The following is a 14,874-nucleotide window of genomic DNA, read 5'->3' on the forward strand; positions in this document are numbered from 1 at the left end:
GGGAGGGGGAAGAGGGGGCGGGGCCGCACAGATCCCACCCCCACGCCAGAACACGCACGGCGCGCGCGCGCACTCTCAGATCACCGCCCGTCCTGCTGAGTCCGGCGCGCAGGCGCAGTGGGGAGGCCGCGTGGGGTGTGGGGGAAGGCGGCGCTTGGCCTGCGAGGCCCGCGGCGGGATATTCCGGGGCGGCGAGAGCGGTATGAAGTGGGGGTGGGGACGGGAGCGTCTGACTCCCTTTTCTTCCCTGCACTAGGGGAGGGTCACTCCCTGGGGTGGGTGAGAAGAGGCCGGAGTGGGCAGATAGTGGGTCTTTGGGTGCACAAGGGCAGTGGGAAGGGTCCCCACGGGGAGAGGAGACTTCTGACCCAGACCTCCTCCCTTTCACTTCCCAAGAGCGGCGGGGGCTCCCGTGGCCTCTGTGCCCCAGCGCCCGCCCCCGGCCAGCGCTCACCTATCTTTCCAGGGATGTGGGGTCGGCCTGTGGAATGGCGAGCTGCGGTCAGGCTTTCGTTAGGTGGCCTCGGCCGGTCGCTCTGGCGTGGCTCCTCGAGTTTGTCCGCTTCTCTTGGCCTCCCTCCCCTTCCCAGGTTGGGTCTGGAGATGACTTTGTGACTTGTTTGTCAGGTTCTTCTGTGGTGAGGAGAGTGAGTCCACTGCCGATGAGTGGCTTCCCCAGCTCCAGGGGGTTCCCTGGTTTCTCATTTCACCAGAGGCTGCATCTGCTAGGGATTAAAGCTGGAAAGATGGAGAGAGGGCGAGAGGGAGGGAGATAGCTGTGTGTGTGTGTGTGTGTGTGTGTGTGTGTGTGTGCACGCGCATGTGTCTATCACCCACACAAAGACGGTGACCTGAACTCCCGTTCAAACCGAGTCCCATTGGTTAGTTGGAAATAATTTGAATGGATCACAGCTGTCATTTAAAAACAGTCGAAGATATCACAGTGCATTGTCTTTAGTAAGGGTTAAGTATTGTTTCTTAACGCTTGCTTCAAGTATATAAACCTGTGCGAATGTGTTAAGAGATATGAGACAATGTATTTCTTTCAGTGTGTCACAGAAAAGTTCGAAACATTGGTCTTCTGTATCCTTCTGTTGCTTCTTGCCTTCCGCAGCCTGAATTCTCACTTAGAATTGTCCAGCAGGATTCATTAGCACACCAGGAACAGAGTGGGTCTCTTTCTTTCCCGAGGATACTGCGCAAGAAGACAGTTCACTTTTCACTCATTGGAAATACCTGCAATTGAAGATTTTGTCGTGGTAGAAAGTAGGTTGGCTTACTTAGGAAAGACAGAAAGGAAGATAAGGTGAAGCTGTCTTTGGTAGACTGCCTGGTGGCAGGTGTCTTTGTAGCTTTGGATTCTGGGAATTGTTTTGGGTAGGAATGAGCAGTTAGATGAAAAGGGATTTGTTCTAGTTGTTTTTGTTTTTCTCTTGGATAGAATTGTCCATTTTACCCTTAGAGCTTCTTTGATGTGTATTTCCTATGGATCTTTTTACATAATGAGTTGATTATATGGTTGTAAAGCTGATGTGATCCATTGCTAAATAGCACTTGTAATGGATATCTGGAAAGTGGAAATGGAGGCTATAGTTATCTAGTTTTTGGAGGATCACTGAGGATCAATCACTCTGAGAATCATTGAAAGCATTTCTTATGTATTATTTTTAATAGTATAGTTATAAATCTGAGCATGTGGATTCCTGATCCATTTCTGCCTGTGCCTGATTAGGGTCACCACATGTTAACAGAAGGAAGAGGAAACATTCCAGAAAGCCTGAAATGAGAATGGAATTTAGTGTACTGTGGAATCCATGAAATAACAGTGGCCAAAAGGTTTATTATTGCCCTTGAATATGAATGTTGAAAACCCTCCCTGGAGTCCATATTTCAGGAGGTACTCTGTTGGGCAATGAACATCATTATTTAGACTCAGCATCTAGAATCTTAGAGGATGCAGGAGTCCTTAAAGCCTGTCTTGCCCCCACTCTTGTCTTGGATTATGACACCTGGATCCACATATGATCGATTTTTATATTGTTTAGTTTTTATGACTGGGAGCTTGGGAAGGTCTCAAAAACCAGGTTACGATTTAGCCTTCCTTTTTAAAGGCTGATAGTTTGTTCCGGGTTGTAGCTTGTCCTGGCGTTTATTTACACATATACTAACAGTGACAACCAGCGTGTAAGAGAGGGCTAGATTCAGATACCAGAAATGTTGCTCTGGGTCAGGTAATATGCTCTCTTGTTAAGAAAGATACTAGATTGCTTATTATTCACTAGTGAAACAACTCAAAGTGGGAAGGTCTGCCTATCAGAACTTTAAAAAATTATCTAATGCCTTTAGAAAAGAGAGGGAGCACTTTCCATGTCTTTTAAGCTAAAAAGCACTTTTAGGATTGATTGATCTTAAAGAGACACCTGTAGTTCTGCCCTGAGAATCAGGGAGTAAGGCTGTTGTCCCTGTTTAGGATTTGGGAAACAAACTGCTTAACCTGCAGATCTGGCCCCTATCGGTTAATTCAGAAAGGGATTTCCCACTTTAAAACAATCACTTACATGAGTGAAGCTAAAGCACATTCACTTCCATGCCTCTTTGTTCCTAATTACCCCTGCTTGGCAGAGAGTCATTGAGGCCTGGAGAAGTTGATTCCAAGGTCACAGACTTAGCAGAAGGTGAGGGGAGGATGGGGTGGAGGTACGCTTTCCATCAGCAGCATTCCTATTTGAGTCCAGGGACTACCCTGGGCTCTTCCTTTCCCCCATTGCCCCTCTGCCCACCTTACAGCTCCATAAGCCTGGCTTCTTGCCCACTAGAGGTGATAATAGGATGGAAATATGTACACCAGTAGAACTTTGTACAATTTTCACTCTCTGATTTTCACCATACTGATTATTCCTGAACTATAGGTGTTTGCACACTTGTGAAGTGGGGATGGAGGGGGAGCAAAGCCAGAATAGATAAAATTTACACATCGAAAAATCAGCTTGAATATTTGAGAATTGTCAGATATATTTAAGAACCACTGCTTTAAATATTTTTTAAGAAGGTAGGGCATGAGGTGAACGAATAAATAAATATAGGACAAAAACCATGGAAACATTTTTCTTTTGTGAATCAAGTTGAGAAATGGGGTCCTCAGTGGCAGCTGTGGCAGAGATGGCCCATTGAGCTATTGAGGAATACTTTGCTTATTGACAGTGACACTGAAGACTCACCTTGGCAGGTGAATCAGATCAACTTCAGCTTTTGTTATCGATTGTGCTGGATGTAGTGCAGGTATTTATTGAAAATAAATTTTAATTCCTGAGTTTTTAAAGATTATGTGACAGGCTTGATAGAGAAGAAAATATACTTGCCCTGTGTGGGGCTGTGTTTTTTTATTCTGTGAAGTTTATTAGTGATTAAAGTAGCATCTTAGCTGTACAGGTATTATGCAGCATTTACTAATCTTGGACAAGTCATTAAGTTGCTTATTATTTCAGACTTCATTTCTACTCTGCAAAATGGTACTTTATTGTGCCCCCAGAACCATTCAGAATCCTTAGCTGATTGAACCCCCTACAGACTGTTGCTCTTTTTTTTTGTCTTTGTGTTTTTATTGGGTGCTCAGGAATGAAATCATCCAAGAAAGTGATCTGGGTGAAAGTACTTTGAGAATTTGTAACATGTTATACTTGTGTGAGGTTAAGAAGAAAAAATAATCCTAGGAGAGGATCTTTGGACAACAAAACAGTAATGAGTTTTTAAGCAGCAATAAGGCACTTAATTTGTCCAGAATGATTGGGGTGAAAGCTGCAGGAGATGGCAGAGGTTATGTCTGCAGGACAATACAGGGTCCTGGGATTTCCTTTTCTTGACTCCTCGACACTGCTTTTTCCTGCTTTAAGAAGGACATTTACATCCTCACACTTGGCAGTTTGTCCCTTTTGTGTCTGGGCATTGCATTTGATTTCTCTTAGTGTTTCTTTTCCCTGCTGTTAATAACAGAACCTCCTTGAAGCACTCTTTTTTGACCATGGAACTTATTTGTTTTATCTCTTCTGTAGAGCCTATTTCCTCTTGAAAGGCCTTTGAAATGTATGTAACATGGTAGCTCCTAACAGATGGAAATTTTCACATGGAAACAATGTATGATTTTACATAAGTCTACGATACTAAATACATTTCCATGAACCTCAAAGCTCAAGTAATGGTATTTTCCAGATTTCCACAAAGCATCAGAGGTGTAGGCTCTTTTTTGTTTGTTTGTTTGTTTGTTTCAGCTCAGACTCTGTATATTAAAATTAGCTTAAAATGAGCTCTCAGTAAGAGGCTCAAATCACTGGGAACCTGGGAGAAGGGTACAAGAATGACCAACAACCCTCCCCTCCCCCGCCGCCCTCCCCAACATGGAGCTGCAGAATGAATTGCAACTGCAGATTAATTTTATTCATTTAACAGATACTCATTGAGCTGCATTTGTGTGCCAGACACTGTTCTGGGTTCTGAGCATGCAGCCAGGCAGGCATGTCCCCTGCCCTCATGGAGTGTCCTTCCAATGAGACCTATAAGGTGATGTCAAGTGAAAAACTCACCTTTGTGCCCCTGAAATGTACAGTTCTCCCTGGCCTCCACAACTGAAGGGAGATCTTTAAAGTTAAATCAGGATGGAAAATGAACATGGATCTTAGATTATATTAAGTAGTTTATCCTTTTCTTCCTTCCTCCCTTCCCCACCTCCTCTCCCTCCCCCCTACTCTCCCCTCCCTCCCACCCTTTCTTACTCTCTCCTCTACTCTTCCTTCCCTTTCTCCCTCTGTGGAGAGGTTTTGATTCATACTGTAAACCTGGAGGGTAATACTCAATGCTGACCAGGAAGTGGCGTGAAAAGCCATCTCTGGCATTGAAGTCTTCCGAACACCTGACCTCCTCTGAGTGAGAGTGTTGTAGAGGAGGAAATATCGTTGGGATTACTTTCTATGCAAACACAAAACTCTGTGTTGAAACAAAGCATTATATATAGACTACATCTGAAGTGAATCAGGAGCTGTGTCTACAGGATGGATTTATGCTACGAAATAACATCAAGGCCAATCAAAATTGCTTTGAAGTAAATTGCTGCCTCTATTACTCTTCTCTGATTCAAACCGGTTATTTAGTGGTGAGATGAGGTGTTTTTCCACCGTGGGCAGTGTAGACACAAGGCCTGGAAGATGATCCCAGGGGTCTGTATACATAGCATGGGCTAATCCTCCCACAACCAGCACCGTGGTTTTCCTAAAGCATGTTTGTGTGATATCCTGGTTCCTGAGAGATAAGAGCTCAACAGTATGTTTGGAGCCATGAGTAGGGGCTATCTTTCTGTTGGCTACCTCATTTATTTTATCCAACAAATGTTTATTGCAGTCCTCAGTGGAGACCTGCTGGGGTGGGGGTGGAGGGAATCACAGATTTTTTTTTTTGAGGAAAAAAGAACATACATCCAATAAGTGAATATATTTGGTTCTTTTGTGCTTTCAAGTTCATAGGAAGGCTTACTATTGTACATTTGAGTTCAGTCCTTTGCATCTGGAGGTCACCATTAGAGCCATCAAGCCGCTAGTGAAAAGTGAAAAGTCTTTGAATTGGGCCCTTTCTTGTGGAAATGGAAGTGCTCCCTGGAGATGGGAATGTGTTAACTCTTGTGTTTGAGAGCAGTACAGGTAATCCTCATGATCTGAGTCTGTGTGATTTCTGAGTTTCTATAGTAAGTTCAAATGCCAGATTATCAAGATTTCTGTGGTTTCTGAGTTCGGGATAGTGAATAGCAAGAACTAGAATTTTAAGGGATATCAGCCTTATCTTAAAAGAAGCATTTAACTTTATTCAGTTTTTGAGTTTGGATAGTGAAAGTTGGAGCAATGAGAGTCCTTTTGGCACAGGTCGCCCGGATGTCCTCAGTGTGCAGGAGGGGTAGCAACTGATGGTGCAGTTTTACACAAGGCTTCATGGAGGAGATAAATTTGGAGCTGGGTCAGATTTAGCTGGGTAGAGATGGGTGTAGTTTGGGAGGGTATAGCTTGTGAGCAAGCGTGGAGAAGGAGGCCTGGGTTTGGATTTGTGCATAGACTGCCCTGCAGAGTTTAGAGAGGTGCTTTGAATGGTGCCATTTGTTATACCCGAGTCAGGAAAGTTCTGAGAAGCCCCCAGGCACTTCTGCAGTTCTTGGACTAACATAAGTGTTATTGAGGAAGCAGTGCTGAGTGGAGAGACAGGGTGTCACCATTCTCAGGAAATGTGGGCGGTGCTGTGGAGGAGCTGAGGAGCCTCTTCTCTCCCAGGGAGCGAGAGCAAGGGCCCGCCAGCATCAGATGGGAAAGCTTGGCTGAGATTGAAGGTAACTGCAGCCTGGACCAGGAGGACTGCTTTTCAGAGCTATATATTTTCCTTAAAGCCAATTTTCAGTTATTGCTCATAGTATGGAGCTCTTCTTGCCACCTACACTACAAATTGTCTTCAAAACTTAAATTGGATTAAAGTGAATAATTTTCACCTAGTCTTTGTGTACACTTCAGTTGATTCAGGAAACATCGAGTTGAGTATGAGTAAATTGTGCATGTGAGGTCAGTATTCTTGATGAAACAAGGATGATTTAACAATTGGAAAAATATTTAAATTTGCCATGTTAACTCTTGACTAAGAGCATGGATTCAAGAAGCTTGAGTACGAGGGTTCAAATTGCAGCTTTTTCACTCCTGTGTGACCTTGGGCCAATTAACCTCTCTGGGCCTCATTTCTGCCTGTATGAAGTAAGGCTGATAATACTGCCTATTTCATAGGGTTTTTTTGAGGCTTAAATGAGATGATAACGTAAAGCACTTAGTCTTCTAGTGCCTGATACATTATAGCTACTCAATATATTTTCATAAAAGAAACAAAAAAAGACCAGACAACCCTTAAAGCTGCTTCTTAACCCTGTGTGAAGTGAGTTTTGTATGGCAGAGTGAGACCGTAGGGTATTGTGAAAAGTACCTTGAATGGAACTGGGTCCACTTCTGGTTCTGGTTCTGCCTTCGGCTAGTTGTGAGGCTGTACATAAGTCACATCATCTCTTTGTATCTCAGTTTCCTAATCTGTGAAATAAGAAGTGATGTGACTAGATGATGTGACGACGATGATGATGATGATGCTGTTGCTGCTGCTGCTGAAGATAGCTAATAGGTATTGAGTGCTAGGTACTGTTCTATGCTTTGAATGGCTTATCTCATGATCACCTTGTGAGTAGGTGTTACAGATGGGAAACTGCGTGTTAACAGATGGGGAAACCTGTGTTATAGATGGGGAACTAAAGCTCATAGTTTCTTGCGTAGAGTGACCTAGCTATAAAGGTGAAGCTGGCCTCATCTAATAGTATTCAATTCTGTGTGTCAGATGTTAGTTCTGTAAGTTAGCTGCCTTTTTTTTGCATTTAATTTTCTGATCATAATTACATTTTGGCCAGCGCTCCTTGGATTGGCTTAAGGAAAACATTGGGAGAGTAAGCTTGCTTTTTCAGGCTAAATTGTCGTTAATAAGCATTTCTTAAGGGTCTGGATATTCTTGTGGAAGTAAATAGTGGGTGTTCCCCCACCCTTATTAAATAAAACCTTATCAGAGGAGCTTTGAACTTACACAAGGCAGCGCTGTGTGTAAACACTACATTGGTAGAGGCTTTTCTCAGCAGAGCTCTTGAATGAAGCCCTCTGCAGCCAAATATTTAGATGGAAGAACAAGCATATTTTGCAGCAGGAAATACTAGGTGGCTGTAGGTTTTTCTTCAACGAGCCCCTAACTCATGCCCAGGTGTTGCAAGAAACTGTGCTGGGGAGCCACAGGTTGAGGTTCCGGAAGCTTGAGTCACCAGTGTTGGGTTTGTGATTGCTCTTTTACCTCTAGCTTACTTTTCCAAACCTAGCTTCTAACTATAGTATGGGTAGGTAGTTTTTCTGTGTTACAATATTATTTGGGAGATTGACTCAAATAGAGACCTTGGTCCGTGACTTGGCAGGGGCATTTTTAGCTCTTCATTGCTAGCCTGGAGCTGTCCAGGTATTCTGGCTTTTACCTTTGGGAGAGAGGTGATGTGGTGACAGACAGCTTGGGCAGTTGCTCAGATTATCTGCTTTCTTTCAGGGAGTAAAAGTTCTGGTTTCAGGAGGCCATGAGTGTCAACAAGGCAATAGTTTGTGAGTTTTCCTCTGTGGGGGACTTGGAAGGTGGTCGCTGGCCAGGGGTGTACCTGAGGATTCATGCTTTCCCCGCCTATGGAAGTGATGTCATGATGAAGGGATCCTCTGCGCCATTGCATTCCTTATGGTGAGAGCCATTGTGGACCATTCTAGCTCTTTGACCTCAGTTAGAATATGAATCAGCAAAATTGTAGCTAGAGTTCCAGCTACTCATCTGCGTATCTTTTAGCCACTAAGATTTATATTTAGTGACTAATGATCTTGTGCTAGAAGTGCCATCTCCCACACAAGTCCCCAACAGTCTTTTACAAAAAAACTGGCTCTGAGTAAGGATACTGACTTAGACTAAATCCTTTCCTCCTCCTTTTTTCCTGCAGGATTTGCCCTCTGGGGATCCCATGGCTCTCTTTACTGGGCTCAGGGGCCCTTTCACACATGTAAGCAGAGCACTCAGTCAGCGCTGTTTCAGGTAACTTTTCCCATTAAGTTCTTAAAGCTGTGTCTTTGAGTAAGCCTCCCTTCAACGCTGACATTATGGTGACTAGAGTGGGCGTGGAAACTCAGGGGAGTGGGCTTGGAGTCAAGTAAGCTAAAGGAATCAGACTGAGCTGGGGTTTGGTCAGGTCGAGTGAAGGGCATAGGTAAGGAGGTGACAGTGCTGTTGGAAGCGGAATAGAGAATGGCATATGGTAGAAGAAACTTTTCACTCCTTACCAGACTTGTAGTGAACCTGACATCTCTCAACCCTATCATTCTTCCAGTGCATTAAAACTTTCTCTTTTAAAAATAGAATCATTTTAGAAAATTACATGCTTATTACTAAAAACTCAAGCTTGATAAAATGTGACAACCTCCCCTCCTTTTAGATGCTAAGCCAGGGGAGAGCACTGGTTGCATTCCTTTAGGCAAAGATGCCTTTTGACCCCATTCGTGCACTCATTTCACAAGCGTTTACTAAGCACTGTGCCTAGGATTGGTCATAGAGAAATGAATAAGAATTGCTTCCTGCCCTGAAAGAGTTCTCACAGTTGGCTGTGGGAGCAAACTTGGAAACAAATAACTCTAAGAAAATGTGACAAGTATAAACATAAAGGTTTGTATGGTGCCCTGGAAGGCCTGAGTCAGAGCTACTAAGGGAGGACGAGGAGGAAAGGAGAGTGAAGGTGGCCTTCCCCCAAGGGAAGAGGGGAGCAGACCCTGTCTAGGACTCCGGGGGCGCTGAGAGGCATGGTGTGTTTGGAGACCTCCAGGGGTTCCTGGCCACTGGGGCACAGAGTGGGTGTGTAAGCGGTAGAAGATAATGTGCCTCAGATGGCAGGTAAGTTGGGGCCAGGTTGTTGATAGTGTAGACAGCGGGGAACCATAGAATAATTCTAAGCAGGGGAGTAGACTCAGTTTTGTATTCTAAAAAGAGCTCTTGGTTGGCAGAGTGAGGTCCACTGGGAACCAGTTAAGACACTAATGTGACAATCTTGGTGTAAGTGAGTGAGCTGCTGAATTCAGGAAGTGTTGATGGGGTGGAGGGAGAGGACAGAGGTGCTTAGGAGGTGGTATTTAATAGAACTTGGCAGCAGGGACATTGATGGGGAGAGAGGTATATGGCTTGGGAGCTGGAGTTTTTGGAGAAGCCATTATCTCAATAAGAAATGCAGCCACAAGAGGAAGATAGCAAAGGGAGGCAGTGAGGTTAGCGTGGGACCCCCTGAGTTTGAAGTATCTGTAGGACATGTGAGTTTAAAGTGGAAATACAGGACTAGAATACAGGAGAGAGATGGGGCTGTAAATGGAATCTACTAGTTGGAATCGATGGGACTAGATAAAATTGCCCAGAGCAGGCATGTGGAATGAGAGGAGAGGACCTGGGATTACCGTGTAAAGCAGCAGAATTTAAGGTGGTAACATTAGGAAAGTAGAAGTTCCACTGTTTTCAAATTGCTTAATAATAGCTTATCTGCCTTTAACAGGTACCCTTTTAAAAATTTCCTTTCTAGTGGGGAAAAACACATTAAAACAAAAGATTGTTACCTCGACTTATTTCTAGTTTCTGCTGTATTGTGTCAAGGGACTCCCTTAGCAAACCTACTCACTCATATCTTCTGGCTCCCAGCAACATAAAGGTGAGAAAATTTGGCAACCTGTATTCTGGGGGAGCAGGTTTTACAGGCTAGGCAGTGGGTGAAGCCTGGCTCATAAGATATTCCCTTAATTCTCAGAGTCCTTTTGGAAACCAAAGGCTTTACATTAAGGCTACCATGAAGTTTAACAGAAAATCAGGTTGCCTTTAAAACCCATCCAAATCAAGATCTTGACCTGGCAGCAGAAGCTTTTGGCTGAAAGGGAATTGTCTTGGGCACAGAGAAGTCCTCACAAGCCCCTGACTCTGTCAGGGCCCTGGGTTGTGCTATGTTCAGAGTGTTGTTGCTAATGTGTGCTCTCTCTCAAGCCTTGCCCTCTCAGAGGCCTCTGCACCCTGACCAGGACCGATACATACATACCTCAAACTTTTTTCTCTCCCACCAGCACTGCCGGGAGCCTCAGTGCAATTCAGAAGATGACACGGGTGCGTGTGGTGGACAACAGTGCCCTGGGGAACACCCCGTACCATCGCCCTCCTCGTTGCATTCATGTCTATAACAAGAATGGGGTGGGCAAGGTGGGCGACCGGATATTGTTGGCCATCAAGGGACAGAAGAAAAAGGCACTCATTGTGGGGCATCGCATGCCCGGTCCCCGGATGACCCCCAGGTTTGACTCCAACAACGTGGTCCTCATTGAAGACAATGGGAACCCTGTGGGGACCCGAATTAAGACACCCATCCCCACCAGCCTACGCCAGAAGGAAGGCGAGTTTTCCAAGGTGCTGGCCATTGCTCAGAACTTCGTGTGAACAGAGCCCAGCTGCAGGCTGCAGTGGGACTCATGAATGCAGTAGTTCTGAGAACTGTGCCTTTGCTGAAGGGGAGTTTGGGGAAGAGTGTCCTGTGACAAATAAACATTTTCACATATGTTTTCTTCTTGTGCTTTTTAGAATGTTTGTGAGATAGATGGTACTGAAGCAGTTAAAAGGTGGCCAATCTGTGTCTGGCCACACAAGATGGCAGTCTTTATAAGGAGTAGCCTATGAGCTCCAGGAGTGTCTGGTTCTGAAAAAGGAGATATAGACCAAATGCTCGTTTGTACATGAGCAGTGGCATCTGTCACTTCTAACTAGGCAAACTTTTTTTTTTTATACATTCAAATTATCCTCTCCCTGTGTCAGAGAGCTTGAGATACCAAACGGTTATGAAGATTACTGGGTTAGCATGAATACAAGCAGAGTGACTTGTTTAATCTAGTGGAATGTTGCGTTTAGGCTCTGACAGAACCCAGACAGTAGTCCTTTCTCTACTGTGGCATATCCTCTGCTAGTGACCAAAGCATTCCTCTGTGCCTGTAGCAGAAAGCTTCTTCCCTTGACTGCTGGGGAAAAGGACTAGCTCTTCTGTTTTGCAGATGACCTAATCGTGGGCCTGTGCAGGTGAGTGAGAATTTGTCTTCTGTTTTATTTGCTGGTCATCTTGGGGAGGTTTGGGGTCTCCCATAGTTCCTTTGATAGAACCTCATCATTTATGAATTCATTTATTTATTCGTTCAAAATATCCTCATTAAACATTCCAGTGGCCTCAGAGAGGCAGAGTAGCTTAAGGATTATAAGAACACGTGCTCTGTTGCCAGACTGCCTGGATTTTTATCCTGACTCCACCACTTACCACATAGTGACTTCGGACAAATTATTTAACTTCTCTGTCCCTCAGTTTCCTCACCTATAAAATAGGGCTATAATGATGATACCTACTTCATGGGGTTGATGTGAGAGTTAAATGAGTTAGTACCTATAAGTGCCTGATGATAATAAGCACTCCACAGATATTAGCTGTTTTATCACTAAGCATGTGCCAGCAATGGGAAACAAAGGTGAGTATAAGCAGATATGGCCCTTGTCCTATGGAGCTTATAGTGTCCTAAGGAAAATGGACACAAATCATATATTTACTCAAATGCAAATCTCTGAGTGTAACAAGTGCCTGTTAGAGAGGGGTTAGATTTTCTCAGTGGGATTGGAGGCATCTTCCTGTGAAAGAATTGTATCAGCCGCATTCTGAAGAATGAACAGACATTGTGATAGAAGAACAGTGGTTAAAAATAAATGGCTAGACATTAACTGTAAGTGAGAAAGAGAAAATGTTCCACTCAGTGCAAAGAGCATGTGCAGAAACCCTGTGGCAGAAGGGAATGGAGTACGTAACAGGGACTCGAAGAAAAAGCCACTGTGGCTGGAGCAGGGAGAACCAGAGGGAGCCTGGTGTAGCTCAGGTGAGGCTGGAGGAGGAGCAGGGCCTGACTTTTCAGGGCCTTGTAAGCTCCGAGAAGGAGGTTTCCTTATCTGGAGGGCATTGGGATGCTGTTGTAGCAAGCAGTGGTAGGGGTGGTGGGAGGGGAGACATGGTTAGATTTGCTCTGTGGAGAGGGGCTGAGGGAGGCCAGAATGGATGGGCATAGGCTTTGTAGGAGACTGTGCAACATGATGACATGTTGGATTAGGTGGTGATGGTGATGATAGAGGGGACTAGAAGCCTAAATTTAGGAGGTGCAGTTGGAAGATGGAGTTGATTTAACTGGACTTGGTAATGTATTAATATGGTGGGGGAGGGCCAAGAATGGGTCCTAAGTTTCTGGCTTCCACTCCTGTATGGTTGGTGTTGCCAAACCTTGAGCTGGGGTGCCTGAAGAGAGGCCTGAGAGTGGGGGAGGAAGAGCAGTTGGGGGCATCTGAATGGAGGTGCCTTTGAGACATCTAACAGATGTCAAGTAGGTAGCTGGATATAAATAATCTCTTAAATTGGAAAAGCAGTATCTATTTTGAAGGCATTTATGTATACACATATTCTTGGTGTTCCTCACAGTCCTTGAGTTTGTTTGTTAGATGAGGACGCCAAGTTTATGAGGTAACATTTCTCAGGGTCCTACAACTAATAAGTGGTAAGACTGGTCTCGAAGCCCAATCCCATGACTTTTAACTCAGGTCTTCCCACACCGTTATGGGGTCTTTTGCGGTTGATGTGTCCTCTCCATCTTGAGATGATTTCTCACTAGCTGTGATCCTAGAAGAGAGTGATTCAATTTTCCTGGACACCTCGGAGCCTCTTGCCCACTAAGCCTTGACTGCAAGGAAGTGAAAGCTTTTAGTTTTCTGTCTTCCCAGTTGAGGAGTGCACTTCTCCCTAGGGCTCCTCTGACTAAGCTTGATTAAGAACACCTCTGGGTATTTTAGGAGCTAATATCCTACTTCATCTGGCCTCTGGAAGAGCCAATAGAACGTGTAGGTGACTTGCTCTGCTGCAGTGGCAACTGGCTAATAAGGAGGAGGAATCACACCCAAACCAGGCCTGCTTTGCCAGTGGTGGGTGTCTCTCCAGTTGCAGCAGCCGGTAGTCAGTCAGCAAGCTCTTAATTTCTCTGTTTTCTGGGCTACTTCTCAAAGGGTGTGGGAGGAAGAGACCCCTGTCCTGAGATAAAGGAAAAGTGGAATTGGTATTTTCAGCCTGGTACCACCTGCTCAGAGGCTGGGCCTTTTCTCTGACTAGTGCCCCTTGACCTGTGCTGCCCTCTAGCTTTGCAGGTCATTTGCTTTCTGGGGTCAGGCTAACTTCTTCCTCTATCCTTAGCAGAAAGTGTGTTCATCCTTTCACGAGTATGCAGGGTACTGGCTGCTCTGCTGCATCCCCTCACCTGCCTCCCAGTTGTTGAGGTTTACCCAAGTCATTCAAATGACTGTCCTTGCTGTCCCCTCCTCTGGTCTTCCATGGGCTCAACCACTCCCCACTAGGTATTCTTGCTGACCGCTGGAAGTCTGTGGTTTCCACAAAGCCAGTGGCCAGAGCCCCCGCTTCATTTGTGATGCAGGCCCTCGCAGTACACAGCCCAGAATAGCCTCAGCTTTGCTGCTGTTCCAGCTGCCCTATCATTTAGCAAACTGGGATCTAATTTGCTGTCCACCCTTTCCACCCTAGCCTCTCAGCCAGTACTGCTTTCTTTGCTCATGAAATATTTATAATCACAGATTATGTTTCCCTATGAGTATAAACTTGCTTTTGTTTTTTTTCCCTTCCATGCCCTGAAGAAGCTGCCCCTGACAGATCAAAGAGCCTCATTTCTCTGGGTTCACAGACTTCATCACAGACTTCATCAGTGTCCGCTCAAGTCTCCAGCTCCACCCATGGTTTGATTCCCTCTGCTCACCACGGCCAAAGAAATGTGGTAGAAAGGGCTGTGAATTGGTTATTGTGGTTGGGACACCTGGGTTCTAGTCAGGCCTGTGCTACTAACTAGCTTTGTGACTTTGGGCAAGCCACATATTTGGGAGTTGGGGGTAGGGGTTCTATCGGGGCTTGGTGCTCAGGGGACTCAGCAGTGGGGTGCCTCTGGAGTAAACCAGGCATGGCTTTGACTAGCCCTTGCCCCAGCCACCTTGAATGGTGTGCCCTTGGCTACATATGGGAACCTGGCCAAAGAATGTGCAGAAATCATCCTGTCACCATCAACACTCCTGGAAAAACAGTGAGAAGCCAACCACCTTTGGCAGGGGTGGCCAGGCCACTTCCTGGATGACAGGCAGTTCCCTTCTGAAACTCAAGTTCAGCCTTTC

General features: G+C 45.2%; 2 protein-coding genes across 5 annotated transcripts in view; one reads left to right on the forward strand and one right to left on the reverse strand.

Annotated features, from left to right (window-relative positions):
- The window catches only part of TMEM63B (transmembrane protein 63B), a 24,653-nt gene extending 23,844 nt beyond the window's left edge, over positions 1–809 (reverse strand). For all 3 annotated transcript variants that reach the window (XM_015600417.2, XM_015600418.2, XM_006926500.3), the window contains exon 1: positions 455–809. The gene's annotated coding sequence lies outside the window, so the exon portion shown is untranslated. The remainder of the gene's footprint in view (positions 1–454) is intronic.
- Positions 78–11,198, forward strand: MRPL14 (mitochondrial ribosomal protein L14). Of its 2 annotated transcripts, none has more exons than XM_006926497.3 (3): positions 78–200; positions 8,567–8,658; positions 10,710–11,198. In XM_006926497.3, exons 2-3 carry the CDS (start codon positions 8,588–8,590, stop codon positions 11,074–11,076), a joined length of 438 nt encoding a protein of 145 aa, XP_006926559.1. In that variant the 5' UTR covers positions 78–200; positions 8,567–8,587; the 3' UTR covers positions 11,077–11,198. The 2 variants fall into 2 exon arrangements, with proteins under 2 accessions (XP_006926559.1, XP_015455908.1); XM_015600422.2 differs by lacking the exon at positions 78–200 and adding an exon at positions 8,134–8,316.
- Positions 11,199–14,874: the final 3,676 nt, after the last annotated feature.

The sequence above is a fragment of the Pteropus alecto genome, unplaced genomic scaffold (genome assembly GCF_000325575.1).
Source record: "Pteropus alecto unplaced genomic scaffold, ASM32557v1 scaffold7, whole genome shotgun sequence".
NCBI lineage: Eukaryota > Metazoa > Chordata > Mammalia > Chiroptera > Pteropodidae > Pteropus > Pteropus alecto.